This window comes from Thunnus albacares, chromosome 21 (genome assembly GCF_914725855.1).
Source record: "Thunnus albacares chromosome 21, fThuAlb1.1, whole genome shotgun sequence".
Taxonomy (NCBI): Eukaryota; Metazoa; Chordata; class Actinopteri; order Scombriformes; family Scombridae; genus Thunnus; species Thunnus albacares.
The window spans coordinates 23653013-23679823 of record NC_058126.1 but is presented as its reverse complement, the minus strand read 5'-3'; the positions used below and the strand labels follow the sequence as shown (position 1 = coordinate 23679823).

The 26811-nt window shown below is 38.4% G+C and overlaps 1 protein-coding gene across 1 annotated transcript in view; it reads right to left on the bottom strand.

The window, feature by feature from the left end:
• The window catches only part of LOC122972967 (collagen alpha-1(XXI) chain-like), a 70043-nt gene that overhangs the window by 27037 nt on the left and 16195 nt on the right, over positions 1-26811 (bottom strand). Inside the window, exons 16-22 of the mRNA XM_044340405.1 lie at positions 26179-26232; positions 25762-25815; positions 11506-11550; positions 6904-6948; positions 6751-6804; positions 3574-3627; positions 1141-1194 (exon numbers count right to left, since the gene is read on the bottom strand). Of these exons, the coding sequence (XP_044196340.1) occupies positions 1141-1194; positions 3574-3627; positions 6751-6804; positions 6904-6948; positions 11506-11550; positions 25762-25815; positions 26179-26232 (360 nt within the window). The remainder of the gene's footprint in view (positions 1-1140; positions 1195-3573; positions 3628-6750; positions 6805-6903; positions 6949-11505; positions 11551-25761; positions 25816-26178; positions 26233-26811) is intronic.

The following is a 26811-nucleotide window of genomic DNA, read 5'->3' as shown; positions in this document are numbered from 1 at the left end:
TGTTATCTTTGATTCCAATTCAACTTTCAATCATCATTTTAATAAGGTAGTTCAGACCTGTTTTTATCAACTTCAAATGGATTCAAAAATCAGATCATTCCTATCATTCTCTGACTTTTTGTATTGTTTTTGAAGCACTTTGTAACTGTTTTGAAAGGTGCTATATAAATAAAAGTTATTATTATTTGAGTCTGTAATTCAGTTCTTATAATACATCCATGGGTACACCCTGGATAGGACGCTGACACAGGGATAGACAATTCACACTCACAGTCACACCTAAGGGCGATTTGGAAAGGCTCCAGTCAGCAGACAGGTTCAAATCCAGAACCTTGCTGTTGTGAGGCGACAGTGCTAATCACTGCATCACCATGCTGCTCTCATCAGCATTATTGGATGGTACCAACTAGAACTGAGGGGAGGGGTGATCTAGTTTGGGTTTTGCTATGTTCGTTTGGTTTTTGCTTAGTTTTGGGTTATTGTTGTTTTGGGGTTTTTTAAGTTGTTTTGTTTATATGATACATTCTATAGTTTAGTATGATAGAATTTTGGATAGTTGTAAGTACTTGTAAATATGTTACAGATAATTCATGTGAGTTGACAACGTGGTTGTATGTATAATGGTTAGAAAACTGCAGTCAGACTATTTTCCGCCTGGCTAAATTTACTTGCTTGGTGTGGCCAAAAGCAAGGGGGGACAAGCAATAATGTGGATAGACATAAACTGTACAAACTAGCATGGCTAGCAGGCTAACAACAGCAGTCCACAAAGTAAAAAATAAACCCTACGGTACCACAACAGATGGCATCAGGTCAGAGAACAACATTGATTTATTTAGTTGACTAGAGGAGATTATCCCTACTTAACCTGGAGCCTATCACAGAATATTATTAACAGAATTAATAATGCATCTGGAAGCAAGACAATTTGATCAAAATGAGGAAAGAAAGAAAGAAAGAAAGAAAGAAAGAAAGAAAGAAAGAAAGAAAGAAAGAAAGAAAGAAAGAAAGAAAGAAAGAAAGAAAGAAAGGCAATGGTGAAGAAACAGATAGTAAAGGAAGATGCAGTGCTAGAAAGAAGTGAAGACAGAGGTTAAAAGAAACAATGTAATCTGGTGGATAATCCACTCCTCCACTCACCTTTTGGCCTGGTGGACCAAGAGTACCAGCTACCCCTGGATCGCCACACTTTCCCTAAATAAAACACACATACACACACCATAGTTGTCTTTAACTCTGAAATCCTTCTGTTGACTACAATTATTCCTAAATCTAATTTTAATCTTTAAAGTTTAGGGCTTTATTCTAACAATGACAGAGACCAGCACACAGGTCAGTGAGTGTACGTTCTATTTGCATTCATACAGGTGCAGCACGGCATGCACAAAGAGGTAGAGTGAAGTGGAATATAAATCACAGTATGTGGTGATTAATCATTATCCTCTCAGCCAGTCACATTACTGGTCTCTTCCCTGCTAAACAGCTGTGCCAATCACAGTGAAAATGGCCTCAACAAATTTAGAGGCAAGACAGCTTTTCAATGTAAGGAAATTATACAGCTGTGTCAGTTCAGAGAGAGAGGATCAGAGGGTAATATGTGAGTGTGAAGCATTACAAATACTGCTCTTGCATTTGTGGGGAAAATAAAAGTCCAGAGCATAATGCGCATTTTTATTTTGCAACTAAATGATCCACTCTATAGCTGTTACAGCTGTATGTCCAGTTAGTGAGTCTGAAAACAATCATTTTAGTACAATAAATGGGACAAATGTGATTTTGAAAGTGGTAGAAGTATTCTGTAAGTTGCAATATCTAAATGTTGTGTTATTAGTCAAATGTATACAAGGATCAAATAGATCAAATGTAACATTACTCATTAAACAGAATTTACTGTATATTACTTTATTATTATTATTTTATTATTGGATTATTATTACTAATTTATTAACTCATGAGCAGCATTTTGATGTTGTAGTAAGTCAAGATGGAGCTGATTTTCACTATTATTATTATTATTGTAGTATTATATATTTAATTATTAATATACAAGAATAGCTTTATCTATATTAATGCAATAGATTTTTTAGAAAACTAAACTAAGGATGCATTTAGTTAGATTTGATTACATGTGCTAGAATGTGACTGGTGAAAAACTGAGTGGATAGTTTAAGCTCTTTAAAAGGAGACTATGTATGTAACTTTTAAAGAAAAAAACGGCACAAACATCTTCTAACAAATAAAAAACTGAATTCATAAGCAATAAAACTCACCTTTGCTGAGTTCAGTACATTCAGGAGTTTTACTACTACAGCCTTACTTGTGCTGGTATGACCAGTAACTTATGGTGGCTAGTGCTAGAAAACTTGAGATATTGCTGTATAATTAAGAAGTGAACACATTGCGTTAATTTGTGTAATTACCACTTCAGGTGTTTAGAAGTACAGAGATTTGTGTAGTTATTTTGCAGCATCCTGATGTTGGCTGTGCATGATTTAATCAAGGTAACCACAGTAGATCATCATGTGTAATCGTGATGTGCTTTACACATGGTGTGTGTTCCTTCTGCAATTAGAGGCTGCAGATGGTTTTAATCAGCTGTAGGGGAAGATTTTCATACAGGTGTAAAAGCAGGTGTGGATGACCACACAGGCTGCTTTACTGTCATTCTCTCTCATTATGCCAATCTACGGTTAAAAGGGTTTAATTAGAAATGTTTATTTATTGTATCAAACAATATTCAGCAGTTCTTGTGCATTTCTGTCAAGTATTTACATGTATTTTGTGCTCACTGATGGAATTGCCAAATTATCAAGTGCCATTCTGCTGAGAACAAACCGCGTCCTAGTTCTCAGCAAAACCTCAAAAAAGCCAATCTTCACCTCAATATGCATGAAACTCCCGTCCTCCACTCCCACCTCTCCTTCCATCTTTTTGCCGTGCATGCTGCACTGAGTATATAAATTCCAAAGGGCCAGGCAATGTGCATTTCAAGGTCATGGAAATATGAACGTACTGTATCACTGTGGCCCTTGTGCTAGCCTCTGCGATGAAAAAACAGAACCCTTAAAGGAGAACAGCAGCGATTTTACTCATCATTTTTAGAGCTGACTAGAAGTCAAAATATCTCAGTCTCTGCTGTTTAAATGTTGACCATTCTTGTTTTAATTTGTATTTTGAAGTCTACCAACTTCATGGAAGTGCAGTGCCAAATCACTGGAGTACTCCTTTAATCTGTGCATATCACCCTAATGAAGTAAATACTGTCAAAACCAAGTTTGCATGAATGTCTCAAAGAGTCAAACTTTTGGAAGGAGAGCAATTCAAGCATACACACACCAGCAGTCAAAATGTGAACTGTCCTTGACAGGATGGAACTCATCACATATTCAGACACACCTACAATTTGATTCCAAACAAGTTGACTCCCTCTCAGCAAAATGCAGTTTTCTCCACGGGAACATCAAGAGAACAGGGAGGGAGGGTACAACATTAGAACAGGCTGAGAATAGCCGAGCGGCTGGGGAGCAGCAGGCCATTAGCATAATAACTAATTATAACGTTCAACGCACAGACCTTGGGACCATCTCGGCCGATCTCTCCGGGCGGCCCCCGGGGCCCCTGGATTCCCTGGACAGAGAGAGATATTTGAGGAGAGAGGGAAAAGGAGAGGAGTGGGATGAGAGAGGAAGGGAATGAGAGGGAGAGAGAGAGTGAGATGAAAGAGACAGACACTGTGCTTTGGGCTGAATGTGACAGGGTGCGTGACGGCTTAGTCAGGAGGCACTGAGGGAGAAATGAGATGGCTCAGGTCCACTCACACACACACATTTATATACAAACTCATGCACATCCACATTTGCACACTGCAGCGCGCAAACACACACTGTGTTTGCATATTCAACAAAGCATTCTGCTGTATCAAGAACCCAGCTTGAAGCTGTGTGTTAGTTGCTGTATCTTCCCACATGCCTTCATCAGAGAAAAAAACACATAAATAAAATCTACTGTTCAGTAATCTGTCAGACTGTAAGAGAGAAACAAGTGATATGAGTATCTTTTTAATAAAAAGCATGAAAAACCAAAAGCATAAAAGCCGAATATGTGAATGCTAATCAGGAATTTGATAATATTAGTATATTTTCAGGTTCTACAGAGCTCCATAAATACTAATTGTTTCTAGTACAGTAGTTACAAAGATTCCATAGAGGCATGTATGTACATTCCAATATTAAATAAAGCATTTTGGCAAAAAGGAGAGAACAATTACAAGAAAAAATGTGGTGAGCACCCAGGTTACCTCAACCACAAGGTCCCTCTTCACTATTTAATAGGGCAAAAATGCCAACAAACACATTTTTAAAAAAGAGAGGAAAAATGTGCTCACACACTGAGTAGACACTCCCAAAGCATATATATACAGTTGTATGCAGGTTACAATGATGAACGGTAGCAGATCTACCACTTGAAATTCTTGATGGTTTTTTGAAACAATGGATCCTTGATTTCAGACAGAGGTAGGTATTCTCATTTCTTGATTTTGCCAGCTGAAATGACAAGAGCTGAAAAGAGTTTATCTGCCATAGATAGCGCACTAATTGCACTCCCCGAGCACTTTAATAGGAACACCTGTGAAATTTAATGCAATCCAATACAACAGCTCTACCATAAATCTACTTAATGAAGCTTATACATTTTCTTTTTTTTTTGACATTGTCAGAAAGGTGATAATTCTACTTTAGTTTTATTATTGAGGTCGTAGTGGGTGGTGGTGGTGTGCTGAAGTGCATTATATTGAAAAGAGTTCCTAATAATTTGGACCCCTCATGTACGTTAATGGGGTGGACCGGCATGCCTGGCCACAAAAATACCAGGCTGCACTTGACTTTGATCTGCACTGCACAGCTGGTTTCATGAGAATAGAGACCATAATGTCAATAAATCTTTTTTTATGGGAGCATCTAAACAGTGTGTGAGCACCTTTTTTCTTGATATTGTTGCTATAGTACCATGACAGAATTTCTCAATTTGAAAGTCAAAGCTTTCATGGCTTTGATGATTCAAGTTGACATTTGCACCTGAACATTTTAAGCCCTTTTAGTTGACAGACAAATCCAATACTGAATTCAACAGTCGTGGAAAAAGTCATTGTAACATCACAGGGATATGAAATCCATCATTTCAAGCAACACAGAGCCAAACCAGCAGGCGGCACATTTGAAATGCCAAATGTGATTGGTGTTGACCGGGTCAACTGACAATTAGTTTGATTTCTATTTATATTTACTATCACATGATTGTATGTGGTTGCCTAGATACAAGGGGTGGCTCATCCTACCCACAGGCTCAGCTCTGTCTCGACTCTGTGTGTGTGTGTGTGTGTGTGTGTGTGTGTGTGTGTGTGTGTGTGTGTGTGTGTGTGTTATATGTGTGTGTGAGATAAGTCAGAGGCCCACTGCAGGCATAACGTCATAGCTGTATTCCATTCTGACAGGAATAGAAAGAGGAAGACTAAAAGATGAAGCTTGTGGTCGTGGAGAGATGACCTCTGCAGCTTAACACACCAGCGTCAAGCTTGAGACCAAATTTGAATTGAAGCACTTTAAGATAATATCATATTAGGCAGGGATTAAAAAAAGATACTGACCAATATTCAAATTTGGCATGTTGATTGATTAATCTAATTATTATGTTATTAATTACTATTAATCTAATGAATATTTTCATCTAAATGAGTTTATATGACGCAGATGTGTTTTCAGATTTAATTTGTGACACACTGTCACCTTATGCTTCAGTCCGATCCCTCTTCAGTTCATCTATCTGTACTGTCTTATTTTGACCACAAGAGGGCAGCAGAGCAATAAACATTCTGTCCAGTCATCACTACAGAAGACTGCGTAGTCAGTGTTCTGCTTTAATTGCATCTGGCCATGTGTAATCTTGTTTACCAGAGGGGGGTGCCCTTACTGTGTGTCCAGCCTTAACCCCACACACACTCAACTGACTTTGGTTCTAAATTAACAACCACTCACTGCCTTAATGGCACTGCTAAATAAATCAAACGGACTCATATGGTGCCTGGGCTAAATTAATGATCTCATTATGAGCCCACTGCAGTGAAGGTAATGTGAGCCGGTTTATGTGTGGAATTCTATTCTATTTAGAGATAAGACTGCATTGCTAAAAGACAGATGTGAAAGGCAACATGTGCAGGTGGACCCTGTTACGCATGCCCATCTGTTACATAGGTAGGAATACACTTGAAACATGTGGATCCCACAAGTGTTAAACGTGGGCTAAGGAGGGATGGACTGAAACTGGGTTCAGTAACATGACCACAGCCAATCACCAGTTTCACAAGTGCAGTGACAACATGAACACCTGCCAGCTTTCTACCTGCAAACATGGTTAGTTGTGTTTTCTGGAATGAATTGAAGGACCACTATTAGGCCTGAAATTGCAGGTCTGCAGTGGTGCTCCTTGTTCTTGATCAAGCCGAATTACAATAACTGATGGCCTCTAGTCCATTTCAATCACCACCAAAAAATTTTTTAAAAAATGTGAAGACTGCACACAAAAAAAGCTTAAACATATGGATCCAACAGCAACCTGCTAAGTCTGTTTAGGCCTCATGTGTGTCCAGCCGCTTGAGCTGCTAACAGTCAAGAGTATAGTCATGCAGCATGCTGATTGAGAAGAATCATTTCAGCAAGTTGAAGCAGAGTGAAAAAGTGTTAATGTTACACCAACCAGTGATCCCTCTATTCCAGGTGGTCCTTGCAGCCCAGGCAACCCATTCTCTCCCTAAAAAGATATTCAAGAAGACAAAAAATAAACAACTGATGCTAGTGATGCTTAAAATCACCAACAAAACTGACAAGTTACTTTCAGGTCAGATTTTACCTTAGGTCCCTTTGAGCCTGCTTCGCCAGGAGGTCCCTGGACACCCTGTGGACGGCAGATTGATAAGATTATGTAATGTTGCATCATGTTTTTCAGTCAGTTCAGTCACTTTCAGTCAGTTGAATATTACATCTACCTGAAACAACACAAGGTCCACTTTATTACACTGTCTTCATAATCAAGTTTTCTTAGTTGCTCTAGATGTCCAAATGTTCCATTATTCTGAGCACTTTTAGGACTTCTAATCAACGTTGGCCTAAAAGTTGAGCTTGACTAATTGACAAAACAATCTTCCCTCAAGGTCCACTTACAGTGCTCACTTAATTTTCTAAATGAAGACTTTGTGATATGGCCAAAAGCTCCAACAAATGAGTAAGTGGACCTTGAATGGAGATTGTTTTGTAAACTGATGTTTCCAAGATCCTGAATAAGCTGAGCTGCAATTACTCAAGCTGCAGCAGTCTTTTAGGCATGTAACTGTGACCCTTTTATACCTGCATGTCTAAATGCTTCATTTAACACCTGTGGACAAAGTATTTCACTGCTCTATCATAACCAAATACAAAACAAGTCACTCTACTCTTCCATGATTATCCTTGCAAGTAAGGCAGATGGCAGAACACTACTCATGAAACCAAGTGTTTTTATAATGATCTGTGGAAATGTTTCTCCTTCAAACCACTCAATAGTCAGCCCACATTAGATTCGATGAATGGTTAAAGCTGCTGCAATAGATATTATTATATCAACAATGAATCAAATGACTGCGTGTAATGTGTCAAACCCACAGAAAATTACCACCTGACTCTGAAGTTCCCCTCAGCTCTACAGAGGGTTTTAGCATCTTTCATATGGTGAACATAGTGGAACATCTAGCAAATAAGAGACAGATATTTTTTCTCAGGAGTTGGTGGAGACCAAAACAGAGCTAAAAGGAGAGTGAATATTGGACTTATTGGCCATATATTGGCCAGAAATATGACTCCAAATGATGTTAATGTTGCTCTGTTTCTGGTGGATGTGTAAATAGGCAACTGTTTGCTAATATGTCCACCATATCAGCTTTATAAGGTGCCAATATGTAATGTTTAAAGCTTGTTGCTCTGCCCCACAGTGGCTCAAAAAATCAATGAATGCAACCAATGAAAAATTGATATGCACCTCCCCCATTCCCAGACATGTTTTCGGAGGATATACACTCCTGTAAACAAAAACAGAACTAAGTGTGTGGCAAAAACCAGGCTGGTAGACAGACTGAACACTGCTACCGTTGTGAAGTATGGTTTTTGTTTCTCACTGCTACACGAAATAAGAAAGCCAAAGCAGCTTCCACAAAATAGTCATTTGTTTATTCATTCATTTGATTTGTTTGCCATATTTAAATTTCAGTTTGTTCTCGTAATTTTTCATGCACAAATTCAAAATCCACATTAAAATGGGTGGATGGAAATCTTGTACCAATTTTGTGCATCACGAAAAAGGTCTGTGTCTTATTTTCTTGGCAAATAGATGCTCATAATTTGGAAACTGTCTTGTAAAGCCAGGAGGATGGAATGGATATAACTTTATTACCAAAATATGAATAGGGGTACATTATGCTGTGTCCTGTCACGCACTACCTGTTGGATGTCAGCTTTTGATTTAGGAATGGTTAAAGGCTTTGCAGAAGCTGCTCTCCACCTGTCATGCAAACACAAATGGATCATGGTGGAGGATCAAAGTGCTTTTTATGTGAACCTGCACTCACGCTTTGACTGCAGATAGGTTTGCTATGTGTGTATATGTGATTAAGTGTAATCCTTGGGGTTTAGATACTGTATATCTCTGTTTGACATGGTGGCTTTACTTCAGTAACAACATCGGGGCTGTTTCTGTGCTAACATCAAGAAGACTTCCTGTGTACTCTCTGTCGTCCTCTCCTAATCTGTCTGACTGTTAGCCAGTGTCATATTTAATGACAGCCTAATTTGATTTAAATGATTGTCAGATTGCAAAAAGAGGAGATGTGGAATTAATTATCAAAAAAATTCAATGTTGATTCAGTGCGATTAACACTCAACTATTAACACTGATTCAAGATCTTTTTAGGTATGAGTGTGAAGGTCTCCTGGTGAAATATGAGCTGCATCAGTTATTCTGGTAAAAACATGAACACTGATTAGGACGATAACAAATATTTTACCCTAAGAAAAAATTCACAAACACATTAGAGTGAAGCGGGCCCAGCATCACAACATTTGTCTTACTCATCCATCTCTCAGCAGTGTACCCGCAAGTCTGCGGACAGATGTCTTTAGCAGATCCTGGTTATGGAGACACCATTATACTTTCACCCTGAGGTGAGCAGAGGGCAGAGCAAGGAAGGGTAAAATGACAGACGAACCAGAGGAGGCAAGGAGAGTGTTTTATATATTATTCCCTTGCCAGTGATGTTGGCAAGAGAACATGTCAGCATTGTTTGCCTGTTTGTGTCTGAGTTTGTGTGATAATCAAGCCCTCTGAAATGCAAATGGAGACAGTTTTATGCAGCCTCTGTTACAAGGCAATTACATTTGGGACAATGTAGTACAGTAAAACGATTTACAATAAGAAAACCTGAATTCGTAGTATTTATTTCCCAGCGTTGCTTGTAAACATCAGCTTGATTAGGAAGGGAGGGTTTGTTTTGTGGATGCAGTGGGTAGCTGCTCAGCACACAATGTCGGCTGCTACTGTGGACTTATGAAGACATATATCCTCTACACAACAAGGTGTGTATATTTATAGATATAGATATAGATATAGATATAGATATAGATATAGATATAGATATAGATATAGATATAGATATATACACATACACATATATAACATATATAGTTAGTACATATACTGTATGTGTAGATCTTTATGTGTGCTTTGCTTTACACTCTGCCTCCCATAAAGTGTGAGTGTGTGGTTGTGGGGTGTGACAGTGATGAGTTTACCAGGCTGGAACTTACAGACATAGGATATTTAAGTGTGAACATTTAGAGCATCAACATAACATTCAATTGTTTATGTTGTTCAGAGGAGTAGTCTTTTAGCTGGATGACTTGCTGTATTCATTGGAGACTTTACATATGAACAAACCTGTGTTTGATTTTAGTCTGTAGCCAGTTTACACTCAGTTAACAGTTTAAAACCAGGATCCAGACGACATTTTGGCCAATGCATTCCGCCTCTTCCGCTCCCCACACGGACTGTTTACCTGCATACAACCACAGCATGTTCCTGTAGAAGTCGCCAGAGCGGAAACAGAAACCAGAACGCTTCCGATCCCAAAATATTGTCCCTTGTCTACAGATTCTGCATTCAAATGCAGATATTCAATCTCACACACCCACTGGTGACAAGGACACAACTTAACACAGGGAACACCTGGAATTCATAACGGACAAATCTAAGACATAATTACTGTTATTAAAATCAAGATTACTTAACCACAACATAAATGGTAATAATCATAAATCAGGCTACATAAAGTCACAATACAGCACAATATTCTACTAGTAAGAAATAAGTGCTTGCTTTCTCCAGTGGTAGAAGAACTCTTCAGCTTTCACAGAACTCTCAGATATGGGAATGAAAAGCTGACCATGTGCAACAAATCGAAACAAAAACATGAACAAAGACTGAACAATAAAACTGCCTCTGACACTTTCATCCTGGACTGTGATGAGTAGGAACATGAGTGAAACAAAATACATAAATCATGTTTGTAAAACAGAAAGTTAATATTATAAGTTATAAAAGTGCAAAAACAGATGGTCAGGAGGATCATCAGATGCAACATGAGGATGCATATCTGTTTGTAGAGATGATTGTATATTTGACTGACTTTTTTGCGCAATATTCCACTTGCAGTATGGATCTCTCCAAGAGAAACACGTAATAGAAAGCATGGATTGCAACTATATTTGACAGGTAAATACAGTCTGTTTCCAGTGTTTAAGGAAAGCAGTAGTAAGTGGTATAGGTTGAAAAATTTCCAAAATTTGAAGCAAAGTCTTATGCTTTTTGTCGTTAATTACACCAGATTAATTCATTTCTTCCAACAGTTTTAATCATACTGACTGCTCATTGACCATGTGCAGACACAAAAGCTCAGGATAGTTATACCCTTCCTGTCCTAGTGCGTGCACATGTGTATCTGCAGTGAGACTGTGTGTGTGCTTGTGTGCGGGTGGGCAGTGAGTTTACTAGCACACAGTGGCGTGTAAAAGTAGCAGTGAATCTGAGCTCTCATGTTTATGTCCTGATTACTCCTTCCTTCAAATCTTTATGGGACCACTTAATGACTAGTTGCTTGTTATATCCACAGAATGCCGAGTTAACAGGAATTATGTTTTGCAAGCAGCCTCTGTATTCATTAGCAGCTGTCATACTGAGAACTAAGTCAGTTATGCTCTAATAACTTGTAGTAATGCACAGATTTTGTCATATTTTCTAACAGTTACTGTAATTACTGCATATTGATGACCATTTGACAGGTGACACATATGACATGTTTGCATTGTAAAACAGCTTCATGCAGGTTTTCTGTAATAATATGACGTCAACATATCATCAGTGTCAACTCACCGGAGCACCTTGAGCACCAGCAGCACCAGTCGGCCCCCGATCTCCCTGAGGACACAACACACAAGTCAGTATCCTACAAGTTCTTTTGTAAACCAGTCTTACGCTGTAGTGCTTTATCTGATCACCATCTCGTAGTCACATATTCCTGGTGATACCGCTGAAAAGAGGTTAAGATTAGAAGAGGTCATATAAAACATGATGCTCAGAGAAGGCAGCAAAAACAGTCCAAAATAGAATATTGAATTCTGGTTCACAAAGCCTGCCAAAATGTGAAAACTAACAGATGTAACAACAGAACACTTGAAAGGCAAAAGGCTGCCACTTGCAATGAAAACCAGTAAATATAATTATATATAAATCTGGTTATTTTTTATGAATTTGAAAAGCTAACATAACATTTCTACAGACATTAGATCTAGTAAAGATCCATTGGAGAGACATCTTTGAATCTTAGATTCAACCACACCTCGTGGTCTTCCATGCACTGATGGAAATGGCTCTGTGAGATGTGGCTGAAAGCTCTGAAAAAAGCTAGTAAGTGGATCTAGAACTGTCATAGGCCATATTAGGCAAAATGCTAGGAGTGCTAAGGTGATGTAGGGGTGCACAACAGTTTAATTTATTTTTATAAACTCAGTTATAAATGCAGATTGCAGATGCAAAGCCCATATGATCTCAGACCTCTCCAAAATGCCAAAAAACTTTCAGTTAAGTTGAGTTTTGTCTCTTTGATACATATTTTAGAACACTCTAGTGTAGATTTCAATTCACATTTTTATACATTTTATGATGGAGTCTACGTTTTTGTATCATGTGTAAACTACACACAGTGAAAACATCTCAGGTCTTTGGCACCACTTGAATCTACAGGACTAGTGTGGACTGCAGAGTATTGTGACCTAATCTACTGTAGTGACGCATGGACACCAGCTTGTGTGGCAAGTCCTGTGGTCAGAGCTGTAGTAGTGAGCCGGCAGCTTGTTAAAGCAAAAATGAACAGCAGCAAACAAACACATTTCATGCCACAACACGGCTGCAAATAAAATTTAAACCAGCCGCCAAACCAGACACCAAAATCTACTGTTTGGTTTTCCTTTCAGACCTCTCTGTAGTTTTATGTCTCTTGTTGCATAGCACCAGCATATAACTACGCAAGTGGCAAGTGAACTGGTTCCAGTGTGTATCACTGTAATGGTACATTGACTCTGGCAATGAACATGTGAAACAAGCTATTAAATATATTCTGGTATATTATGTGCTAGTGGTTCATTTGTAAAATTTCATGCTGTTCATTTCAGACCTCTGCAATGTCTGTTTACTCTGCAAAAGGAATATGATGATTACAAAAGATAGGCTACACTACAATACATATTTTCTCTGTATTCTTTAAAACTGGCAGGAAAAATAGTCAAACACCAACTAAACCCTTAAAATTAAGAATTTAAGGACTAGAAAGGGTATGTAATTTTGAAATTAAGACCATCCCTTTAAGCAGCAATTTTTAAAACAAAGTGACAAATTAGGACATTTAAAATAATAACTCCACCAGAATTTTAAGGAGGACACCAATTTTTCAAACCCAAAATCCGCAGGCAGGGCGTTCCACAGTTGAGATGCCTGAGCAGTGACGGCCTGGGAACCCTCAGTATGCTACAAACTCTTGTTCATATGACATGTCGTCCAAACCACGTCTAAAAGTACAAGTGTTTATTCCTGTTCTGAATGACCACTGCTTCCTAATCCTTCTCTAAGAATGTGTGTGTTGTTTTCTTGTGTGTTACAATGCAGTGAATCACACATATAAGGAAGAATAAGAATGAAAGACACTCATTTTGTTGTGATTGTTTGTACACGAGAGAAGTGATGGAAGTAGTTGTGTGAAGAACAAAAAAAGATGTGAAAGAAGTTTAAATGTTTACTTTCTAACCAATGCACACCATGCCAATCAGATTGTCCATTTTGGAAATTTATTAAAAAAAATGTCCAAAACAAATCCACCACTGGAAATATGTGAATGAAAGAAGTTTCAAATGCTGTTCAATGATCTGAATCACTTTGGATGAAGAATTTTGAGGCCCTTAGTGACAAGGGCAGACTTGGGAACAGCCAAAGGGACTCAAAGGGTGATAGCAAATCAAAGATACACTGAAGCTAGAGGCCTGACCATGCAAAGCTTTACAAACCAGTGATAAACTCTAAAAATCACTTCCAAAACTCAGAAGCAAACGGTGAAGGGCAACGAGGATTAGTGTAATATGATGATACATCTTGCCTGGCAGGAGCATTTCACATGAGCTGCTGACAGGAGATTTCTCTCCTGCTGAGCCCAGAATAAAGGGGATTACAACAATCAGGCCTGGGGCAAATTAAAGCATCAATGACCTTTACAAGATCTTCAACTTGAAAAATGACTTAATTTCACCAATTTTCCTCAGCACATAACATGATGACACAACCTTCATCGCTTGAGTAACAAAAGAAAGGTAAACATTGCAAATCACGCCTAAATTACAGACCTCAGACTTCATATCAGATAAGAGACTAGTCACACGAGACTGAAGGTTGTTAACAGCGCTAACTAGTGCTAGGCTGATAAATCGGGCAGACCGCCATATCGGCAGATATTGCAAATATATCAGTGTTGATGTATATGTTGGCCAATAAGTACAGTAACAAGAAAATGCAGTACAGAAATGCTAAACTATGTTTTCATTTACAAACTGTGTCATCATGACACATTTGTATTTTAGTCACAATTCTTTAAAATGACAAGTATAAGGAATCCGTATCAAGATATATCATTACAGGATTCCTTAAACTCCAAATATTCATATCAGTATTGGCCCAAAAAATCGGTTGTCAACTTCCTTTCAATCTCAGTCTAGACTGCTGTTGCCGAAAATATGGTAAAAAATGCATTCCAGATCAAAATGCTAGCAGGCTTTTGTTTTGTTTTTTTTAGCACATTGGTCCATCAACAAGTGGCTAAAAAGGTTTGACTCAAAAGGAGCGTCCTCGCTCCTGATGATACAGACTCTGATGTTTGACACTCTGAGAACTATTATGTTGTAACCAATCAACCCATCAACCAGTCAATATGTTTTTTTAATAAGGTTCGGAAGAGAATCAAAATTCATGCCCTAATAAATTGGAGTCTTAACATCCAGTATAACTACAAACATACAAATCCACAGCACCGCAGCAGAGCGAGGTTTAGTCCCCTAGGCTTATTTAAGTACTGAGTGCACCTATCAATCCAAAGCTATTTAACACTTTGTTCATGTCCAAGTCATCAGGTCCAACATGTTAGAGTAGTCTTACCTGGCTTAGATGTTATCAGTTTATTATCATAACACCTGAAAGTGGAGGGACAAAAAGTCTCGCTGGCTCCTCTATTCTGGCACCAGTGGATGTCAGGTTTAAATCAGGCCTCAGTTTGTAGTACAAAATGTAGATATGACCTCATTTTTAAGCATATGTACACTGCAGCACCAAGACTGAATGTTGACTGAGGAGTATGCTGAACATGTTCCGATGTAACATTTAAAATAGTACATCAGACTTACAGCTTCCTTTTTTAACATGCAATTCAGTATTTGCTGGCTTTATAGCACCACTCTCTGCTTTATGATTCATAGCGTGTCTGAGGCTCTTATGTCTGGTCTCACACGCTTTTCTGTCTCAACCACTACAGATGTTAACTTGCTTAAAACAATGAAAGACATGTTTTACTTCACATGCTCCACTGCTTTTTTAAGAAGTAAATCAATATGATGATGGATCCTTTTTGTATGGCAGAGTTGTGTACTTTTTATTCAACCATTTGACTACTACCATGTGAACATGGCAAAAAAGAAATATTCAATCTGTAATGATCTTTCTGAAATCAAAATTCAGTGTATAAGTGCAACAGGCCATAACTTTACTGCAGAGAGGGATGTTCATAGAATTCACTGTTGCCCTCAGAAATTCAAAATGGTGAAAACTAGTGAGCTGTGGTCTTAGGATAATCATGACACCAAACGATCTGAGAAGTAACACCGCAGATGGAAAAATCAATAGACTTAAGCCCTTCTTAAACATGGAATACATTGCAGGCATCCTCTATCTGTTAAAGCAGTGGCTTGTTGTCATTCAAACGTAAATGACGTTACAATAATATTCCTTATGGCTTTATTCAGACGTGACAGGACATTTATGGAAAGAACCACATGCTTGCACGATATTTGGTACCTGGTGTTCAAGAGGAAGTGGTATAACGGCTGCAGAATAGTAGTGAGTTAAAGAGTTAAAGAGTTCAGACTTGCCATCTCAGGAGTGTTACTGGAAATGCCACCAGTGAAATGAAATCTAGTCAAATTGCTGTTGTTGCTTTTACGCAAAAGTGACTCAGACGCTTAAAATTAAAGGGGAGTATGTCTGAAAGGGGTTTAAAGTTTAAAGTTTACCATGACAAGACTCTGAAGTCACCTGTTAACTTGTCCACAAATGACACAGCAGAGACGTTGTAAAAGGACAAAACCACATCAATTCTACAACGTAGTTTAGGTTTGGTCAATGTGGGTTGCATGCAAATAAATAAGAACAAGTTCTTATTCATTTAAAATTGATAAATGATTGATTTAATAGATTGATTAAATTAATTAAGTTGCTCTTGATTTGGTTTCCACCCCTTTGGACCTACTCTAGAGCTTAAACTAGGTCTTAACCTGGATTCATCTTTGGTCTGACTGCAGTCTCGCTTCAGTGCTGTGCAGGGCTTGTATGACACAATGAGGTATGAAGCACTTTCCTTCTGTTTGAGCTCTCTGCAGACACAGAGGTTACCAGGTCCCACCAACATATATTTTCAAGTACAGAGCTTTACATGTTGGCAGTGAGGAAACAACTGAATTAGCTCTTCACAGCGTCTGTTTTCTTTTGAAGTGTCTCCCCGCACTACGCACGTAAAACCATAAGAGCAGCAGACCTCATAATTATACAGCCAAGACGCCCACCACTGGCCAATAAATGACAAGATGACATAAATTCTCTGGATGTCTAGAACAAGAGAAAATAGACAAGTGCTCAGAGGCTGATCTGACACTGTCTTTTATGTAAGTATGCTGCCACATATTGTTAAGTGCTGAGCAGACTGTGACAGTTTGACGTCTAAAAGCTGCACTTGGGTGAATTCTGGTTGGAGATATGAAAGAAGAGTCAATAATAGATAAAGACGCTAGCAGAACAATACAAGAACACACAATAGAGACCATGTTAGACTAGATCCTTTTATAACAGAGGATCAAACTGAACAGATTGCTCTCTCTGGGTCAGGAGTGAATTGCTGCCCCAAGTGAAAGAGTTCCAGTATCTCTGGCTCTTCTTCATGATTATGGGTAAGATGGAACTCGAAATCAACGAGTCTTGTGGTGCAGTGTTAGCAGTAATGTGGCCTTCGCACCAGACTGTCTAGGTGAAGAGAGAGCTGAGCCTAAAGGTACAAGATACAAGCAGCTGAAATGAATTTCCTTAGCAGGGTGGCTTGACTAAAAGATAGGGTGAGGAGCTCAGACACCTAGAAGGAGCTCTGAGTTGAACCACCACTCCTTTACCTTGAAAAGAGCCAGATGAGGTAGTTTAAGCATCTGATTAGGATGCTTTCTGGACACCTCCCTTTAGAGGTTTTTCAACAGGGAGGACACCCCAGGGCGGACCCAGGACATGCTGGAGTGATTACATATCCCATCTGGCTTGGGAAAATCTTGGGATCCCCCAAGAGGAGCTAAAAGACATGGTTTGGGAAAGGAACATCTGGGCTACTGTGCTCAGTCTGCCACAGCAACCCTGACATGGATAAGCATCTGAAATTGGATGGACAGATTAGTGGATCAAACTAAATATGTTTCAGGGTTTGTTTGTTTCTTTTTTGCCTTTACATTTGCCCTTTACTTATCCTGTATTTGTGTCTCTGTTCTTAACTTGTTGTATTTCCTTTCAAATTTACCTTGCTTTTCCCTGTGTAACCAGTAGTATCTGGCACTGTATGCGTTGTGTTTTGGAGGTTCAAGATATCTTTGTAGGCGATCTCCATTTATTCTGACGACAGAAGTAAATAACTAAATCCTCCGATCAATTGTGACAACTAACTTGAGCTCCTACACAAATTAAATGGCATAGAAATGTGTTAGCATACTGCACAATAATTTTAAGCTAACAAATAAACTTACAACTGGGGAATGCCAGTGAATGTCAGGGTACAGAAACTGGTACTCAAACATTCCACATATTGACCCTGGAGTAGCACCTCAGGTTACAACTATTTACATATTTTGTATAATTATAATATCACATATTACTGCTGTATAATTGACTCTGTTACACGTACCTACAACACTACAAGAAAGGTCTTATCACCAGACGGAAATGTTGAAAATTCTGAATTTTATTACAATTAAAGCTTCTTTTTTAACATACAGATGGGTTTTTTTGGGGGGGGGGATTTACATTCTCACTTTCTTCAATATCTATTAATGTCAACTACTTTATGGTTAAGTTCAGGGAAAGATCAGGGTTTTGGCTTATAAAGTATGGTTAAGGTGGTATGGTCAGGCAAATAAAACACTAAATATATAAAATATTGTAGCTATGGATGATAAGAAAAGATGCAAAGTCTGGTCTTCTGCATGAAAGTTAGACCTGTTACATACCCTTCCAGCACATCGGCAGCCACATTCTTACTTTCCAACTCCCTACACATAATATAATTCCTTGGGATGCCTGGCCGCATCAGATTTTGAAGACGATGAACAAACCCACCAATCATATTAACCTGTTCTTTTACCATACAGATTCCATAGAACATAGAAGTGACAAGACCTGGCTGCTTAAAGGGTCGGTTCAAATTATTACTACTCACCAAAAAAAGAATCCTTATTAACACTTTAATACACATTCTGCAGATTATCCATGATCTTATTGGTTAACTGTGAACATAACAGGGGCATTTTTACTGGAATATAATACTTCTTTGCTCTCCATTGTATTGGGGTGAAAGATATCTCAAAACCAGTACAAGTAAAGAGAAAACTGCATGGCTAGATACAACCAGATGTAAGTGAGAAATCATCAAAAAATGAAATAAAACAAAAAATAAATATCTACAGACTGAGACACTTTCTACCCTGTGTCTGTTATACTGCTTTCCTCCCTACAATCTTTTTCTCCTTACACTTTTTAATCTAAAGTGAGAGTTCAATTTAATAATGTGTGTGTGTGATTTACCACATCCTGCTTTATAAAACATTCAGAAAGGCAAGAGCTAGAGCACATGCCCACCCTCCCTAACAAAAACAGAAGAAAAAAGCAGACTGTCAGAAAGTGCAGGCATAGCTGATTAATTCTAACCTCAAATGATGTCACTTTACTCCAGGAAGCATGTCTGTGCACTCACCATTATAAATAGCATATCCTCTGTGTGTGTTTAATGGTTGTGGGGATCAGTATGTATCAAGGGATGTGCCTCATTGGTCTCATGAGTAAAACGGCACCTACAATGCCTCCCTAATCACCCTGATTAATCACCTCATTAAATATCTTAATGTGTGATGGTGCAGCTATTAAATGCCTTCAGTATAATGTATTGTTCTTGAGTTATTCTATAGAGTATACATAGAGGGGAGTTATTTCAGGCATCCAGACTTTTCTTTTGGTTTTACACTATTTGTTTACTGAAAAAAAACACTCACAATCACTCTATATTACCTAAAACAGGACATATTGACAGCCATAACGGTGATTTTTGCATTTCTAAATAAATTTGGCTCAAGTTTGGGCCACAAAAACTTGTACCAGCTGCATAAAAATGTAAAAGAAAAAAATTGGAAAAATTTGTTTTTGTATATTCTGGGTCATTTTAGGAGAAGTTCTAAAATTTCAGGCTAAAAGGATGGTGTTTAGTGTGTTTTAATGCTCTCAAACTAAATCTTTTTCTCCTTACACTTTTTAATCTAAAGTGAGAGTTCAATTTAATAATCTGTGTGTGTGATTTACCACATCGGTCTTTATTTTTTCACCATGTGACCCCCAGGGGCTGTGTACATCTGTACTTGTGGTGAGCAACTAGGGATTTAGAGGTCTAACAGCCTGCAGGATGGAGAAGTTATAACGTACATATGTAGTTAGGAGGTCTCTGAACTTGCTACTACAATTACTAATTACAAGCATGGGGGTTAAAAATATTCCCCAGTTAAACCCACACTGGCTCCCTTTTTTATTTGTGGATGGGGACTATTGTCATGTGTTTGCTTATTTAAGCAACATAATTTAAAGCATCCGACTATTTCTTTAGACTTGATAACACACTTCCGTTAACATATTTAATTCTGTCTTGGTTTTTTAAAAGAACAGATGAAAGAAAAAAAATCCCATGTTGATCATTAAATCTTTCCAAGAGTCATGTTGCACATAGCAGTGTTGAACTATTAGTAATTACAGGGAAGAAATAGGTGATATATAGAATGGAATATATAGAAGCACTTTATCTCTGTGTGGCATGAAAACCTCACACAGCTGCATATGAAAATCCATAATTTGGGTGTAGAAAACTCAGTGCCTGATAATAAGAGACCTACTGCCACTAAGCTAATAATTTTCAACTTGCTTCACTTGAGTGTGAAACATCAAATTCCAAAATATTTGGAAGTTGTTGTGTCACTGAAAGAAAGCAGTTTTATTTGTGTGTGATTAAAGACCATGCTGACAGCTTGAAGCCTTACACAGTATATCCAAGTTTAGGCCTCATTAACATTCAATGGAGCCGTCATGGATGGTTGGACAGAAATTCTTTACAGTTGACGGGAGATGTTTCCTCAGGCGTCGACCACACTGAAAGCTAGTTTTGATCACATCTGGGCGTTTTTTTAAAAACACTATCAGTGGGTGTTCCCATTGGCAATTGCATGGGAACTATTGTAACGCTAGGCTACGGCAGCATATTGTTGCCACTATGACAAAATTAAATTGCTCAGTTTCTTGTTATAATAAGAAACTTTTCTTGTTTTAACACGATTCTTTTCATGTTATTTTCGAGGTCATTTTCACATTATAACGAGACAATTTCATGTTATAATGACATATTTTTATTACTTTTACTACTTACTTTTACTATTTTTATTACTAGATACTAAATTTTTCACATTTTAAGCCAATGTAGGCTATAATATCATTTCCTCAGGCACTGAGTGAATCTTTTTCTTGCTTTTAATTACATATGTTCTTGTTAGAACAACTTACCAACATGTTATTACAAGAACAGTTTGTCTTAATGATATGCGTTCATTTTGTAAAATAATGAGAAACTTTTGTGATGTAACAAGATAGTGATTTGTTGTTATTACAACATGTCAAATGGAGTAATCTGGTATAACAAGAAACTGAGCAAATATTTTTTTGTCATGGTGGCAGCAATACACTGCCATACTGGGCTTACACAGCAGTATTATGTCTTTATATATCTGTAATATTAACAAGACTAAAAGTCTTCCGTCATGCTGTAAGGCACAGCAGTGCTTTAAACTAAATGCTAATGATGCTGACGATGACAATGCTAACATGCTGATGTTATAATGTGTGTATAATGTGTAAGAATTGGCCAGAATTTTAGTTTAAAACATTCCCAAATTAACTACATTATCAACAGAATGTGAAGAAAGAAGAAAGAAACAGTTCTGACGTAATGTCAAAGAACTATATGTATTGTGTTGCAGAGATATCTACTGAAGTTAGCATGCTAACCAGCTACCCCCGGCCCATACTGTCCTGTAATATCACTTTATACCACAGGGACGATAGTGAGTCACTGTAGCGGTCTGAACCTCAAGTACTTAACACAGTAATGGTGGAGCCAGACTGAGTGCTGTTGAAATTTTCGTTGTAGGATTGTTAATATGTCACTTTAAGTTTTAATATTTTTCAGGCAAGAAAGTAACCATGTAGACTCCCAATATGTGGTCAGTTTATCCAAATAAAGCCTATTTAGAAAGCTGCACTGACGTTGTTGGAGCTGCTGCTGCAGCCGCTGGTGGGGAGACATTAGCTGTTCATGTCAGCTGATCTGACTAACTGCAGTGAGTTTCATCAGCTATGTGAAAGCTGGCATGAGCCATTTGGCATCGTAGCGCATAAACTGGATTGATACTGAAATATCATATCAATGAATTAGGTCTCTACTGGATTACTGTGTTGTAAAATGGCAGCAATTAATGAAAAAATGATGCTGTGTGGCAGGAAAAGTGCTGTTTTACCATTAGTGAGCTCTGTGACATTTTATGATTTACACCTACCCTAGGGGCATGTGTGTAAATATTTAGATGTTATTTAGAGTTATGTTGTAACTTATCTCTGTGGTGCAACTGCTGTCTCATCAGTGCAGCTCATTTGTAATTTAACACTGTCTCTAATGTCTCCATAGCATTTTGATATCCTGACACCATAGCACAGATTTACTGTAAACAGTAAGCTTTACACTATATTCAGTGAGTGATAATGCTGGTGGGGGCGGGGGCAAAATCATTTAAACTCTGCCCTTTTAACCAAAACATTACACTCACCAAGCCCTACAATTAGTCATTCTCACAGCACACGCCACTGCCTCTGTTAAAGCAGACTGATTCCTGTTAACTATTAGGATGTTCAGTGTTCCCTGACATTGTTGCAGGAAGACATTTTGTCTGTTTGTTGGTCTTGCGGTATCTGTGAGGCAACTCAGTTCAGGTCAATGCCACTTTGTTCCAGGAAGTGGCAATAAATTAACCATCTGGCAGTCCAGCGAGTGCACTTTTGTGATGTATTGAATCTGAAGGTAATGCATTTATCAAAGAAGATGCAGCTAACAGCAATTAGTAGTTGGAAGTAACCAAGACCCTGAACATGTTATCAACATGAACAGATTATGAAATGATTTCCCTTGGGTGAGGACATCTGAAAGCAAAGACAGTCCTGAATAGCTGTAGATATACCATTGGTATATAACACTTGTGAAATTATATTGCTATTCTAACTCTTACTGTATGTAGATACTATACAATAACTTACAGAATGCCTTTAAAGTGGGTCTTTTGTCCTTGTAAGTAATGAGCACAACACAAACATATCATCACCTTTTTAAGTTGATATGTTGAACTTGTTAGCAAGCAGTTGCTTATTTATACATTCAGCAGTTACAGAGCAACATTATCATTCATTTGGAGGCATGTTTCTGTCCACCTGAATGTAAGTCCAATATTCACTCTCTTTTAACTCTGCTTTTGCTCTCTACAAACTCCTGAGGGAAAATCTGTCTCTTTAGCTGCTAAATGCTCCACTATGTTCACCAGCTGGTCTACAGCTAACTGTGTCTGTTTGCCATTTGGTGCTGAGCAGGTAGTGGCTTTTCAGGGCTTTTGTCTGAACACAGCTGCCTACTGTGGCCAAAAATGACACTATGAGAGTACTGAGAGTGAACCAAAATAGTAAAGTTGCAGCCGGACAGATAAACAATGAGCTGAAACTCACTGTAAAGCTCTGTAGAGCCGAGGGGAGCTGCAGAGTCACTGGTCCTGTGAGCATATCACGTCAAGGAAGAAGAGGAAAAATCAAGGTAATGATTGCACCCATGGTAATTAATAACCTCCTTAATACCAAATAATATTCCTCATTACAGAAATGAAAACAATAAGGTTTACCTAGAGCCCCCAAATCACTAAATCAGCCCCTGCCTCCTGACCTATTGGGTCCCTGGGTCCGTGCCCATTCAGTAATCCATCCATGTTTATAAAACCAATAAGATTGTAATGCATACAGTCTGACAACCCTAAGTACAGTACATTCAGTGGCAACATTAAGTACAAATGCAGGAATTAGTGCGATATACTGTATGGTGTAGGGAAAAGTCAGGTTATGGAGGACATGCAAACAAAAAGGCCCGGGTTCATGTTACATTTTATCCTTGAAGTGAACATTAACTTTGACTGAACTATGTGTAGTGAAACAACGAAGCACCTTCAGCAGGAGACTTAATGAGCTCTGCTGTGACATGGAACGCTATAGGAGGTCATTCCTGCCAGCTGCCATCGCTCTGTATAACAAATCTCCTCTGGCAGATTCCTCATTTAACAAGGACAAGACTGCTCACCTGGTTATTATATTCATTCATCAAATCTATTATATGACTGATCATCTGTTGTAAATATTTCCAATCTTTCACTGTCTGCTCTGCACTTTTCACATCCAGTAGATTACCATCTATACCCACACAGCTACAGTATGCATACAGTATATAGGGGAGTTGCACGGATTTTACACATCAAAGTGTGTTTACAGGTGTGGGGGAGCACTCCTGCATATGTGCAAAAAGTTGCCTTTTGTGGCCCCAATCTGATAAATTGCTTCAAGTGATGTCACTGGAGTCAGTGTCAGTTGGGGCTGAAGACTACAAGTTTGAAAATGAAAGAAATCTGGGTGTGTGGAGTTAGAAAGAAGTGAGGTTACCAGACCTCTGTAGCTCCTCATCTCTCTTTGAGTGTAGCAGCTCCAGGCTACATTAGTTAGTACTACCATAACACACCCAAACCTGTGAGTTGCATTGTGGGTAATGTAGGCACCAGGTTTTGACAGTCTACCAGAGCTGCAACAATTAGTCGATTAGTCGAATAATCATTTAGTCAAAAAAAATGCCACAAATGTGCTGTTCTGTGATGATTTAATGCTTTTCTTTGTCACACGTGATTGTAAACTGAATGTTTTTAGGTTTTGGACCATTGGTTGGACAAAACACAGCACCTGAATACATCACCTTTGACTCTGGGAAATTGTAAGAGTCACTTTTCTGACATTTTATAGACCAAACAACTAATTGATTAATGAAAATAATCATTAGTTGCAGCACTATATTCTGTGGATGTTAAGAAGTGTCTTCATGTAAAAGTTTTTCTTTAAAAGTTTTCTTTACTTGCAACAATAACACTTTTCCTAAGATGTATTTAGCAAATGTAAAATAATTGCAGATGAACATAATTCTTAGAGGAAATGGTTGGATTGGTAAACCTCAGTGGGAACCAGTGAGTAGGTGGTTTTACTAGAGCACATTTCAAAAGCAGCTCAACAGTTTGCTGTTTACCATCTTTCCTGAACACATACACCCATGCACACCCACGCCTCCATACATATCCACACATGGACACCAACTGTACACTGTTTCAGCTCCCTGTGCACCACCACCCTCCACTTGGTATAGAACACTCCCAGATTCTCGGGAAAAGTAGTTTATTATGATAACAGGAAGAGTCAAAAATTACTGAGCAGGGTGGCTGCGAGTCAAACTGGTAGAACACTCAAAGGAGTTCAGAGAAGACTGAAAATAGCATCACACACTTGTAGCTGGTGGGTGTGCTCACATGCTGGCAGATGTGTGCGTGTGCCCTTTCATTTAACCACTTGTTCTCTTTAAGTAACCACAGGCAGAGATTCTTCATGCTGTATGTGGCTGGTGCTCCTGCAGCGGTGTTAATTTCATTAACTGACAGAAGTGGAGAGTGTTTTCAGATTTACTGCATGACTTTACACCGATGAATGTTCGTTTATTTCATCATCTTCCTGTTACTTTTCTGTTAAATATGGCAAAGATGGCCTAGAAATTGTTTCATTTTCACACAGGAAACCGCTCACTTTCCCTTTGTCTTACCAGTGTAAAAACAAACTAATATATATTTAACATACAGTATGTAATGGACATCTTGACGACTCAGTAAGCTACAGTTTGTGCTTGGCACTCCTGGAAAACGTCTGCACATTATACAGTACATCTGATTTATTTGTGGCTTTTTTTATTTATTGTTTTGTCAGACATGTCTCTTGCCAAAAGTTAATCAAATTATCACATTTCTTCCAGGTACCAGTTTGTGCATCTTCTGGCCCATTTACTGAAAATCATGTGTGCTTTATATTTACCGCTGAACACTCTCAGCTATTTTGAGATAGTCTATGAAAAGAGCAGGTCTGTGTGCTTTCCTCCTCTTTCAAGCTGTTTTAAAAATTGGGAATTTTAAGCACACACACAGTGCACAAGCACTTACATGGCCAAAAGTATGTAGACACAATCTTCAGTGTACTTTTTGTCTGAGGCTGTTTTAATGGTTTAAGGCAAGGCCTCGTAGTTCTATCCATCCATTTCATTTTCTATACTGCTTATCCTTTAGAGTGACGTGGGGTGTGTCTCCCACCTGATCCCTGAACACTGACCTTTGCTCCTTGTGCCCCAGCCAGTCCGCGTATGCCTGGTAGTCCTGGCTCCCCCTGGGTGGACAATAATCACAGTCTGAGAATAGCAGCAGCCAAATCCAACACCATTACAGTAATAATCTGTCTTTGCCCTCACTTCAAACACTGTGCAGTTGAGACCACTGACACAACGTGACAGGAGGAAATCACATGCACACACACATGCAGGGAGCACAACTTGAGCCAAACCTCCAGAATTGGGGAGCTGTTCCCTTCACTGCTATTTATAGTAGAATTATTTACTCGTAAATAATTTGCTGTGTAGGCTGCTTTGTCTGGGATAATGTATTATTTTCATGAGTTGACACCTTTTTGTCAGTTAAGCTGGTTTAGTACATGTTGTAGACACGTGAATGTCTGAACTGAACTGGGTCTTACCACTGATCCAGCTTCTCCTGGAGATCCTGGCTCGCCTCTCTCACCAGGAAGACCCTGTATACAAAAAATAAAAATGAAATAATATAAAAGCTGCTTCATCATTGGATTAATATGATCACTGTGAGTGTGTTGCATGCTGGTGGTGAAATTCGGAAAACAATTAGGCCACTGGTTCTAACCACTAGTGGTGGCACAAAAATAAGTTCAAGTTACCAACCACGGTATAACTATCATGTACAGTACGTAATGATCATGGAGGGGACAGGATGCGCAACTACTTATTGTATGTGCCACCAAGTGTGGTAGTTGGGACTGGCCACATTTCTCCGGATACATGTATATATATATATATATATATATATATATATATATATATATATATATATATATATATATATATATATAAAAAAACATACACATGAAAGATTTATATTTACATTCATGACTTTATAAAAGTTTTTCTTTTCCAGAGAGACCTGCAGAAAAATGTTGCCCTGAATTCATTATTAAGACAGCACCATCAGATCAAATGAAGATATGCAACTGGCAGCAATGAGGTCATCCCAATGATTAACTGGCTGTGCAAGAACAACTACAAGGTGTAGTCACATTTTATGTTGGATTAAGAGACTT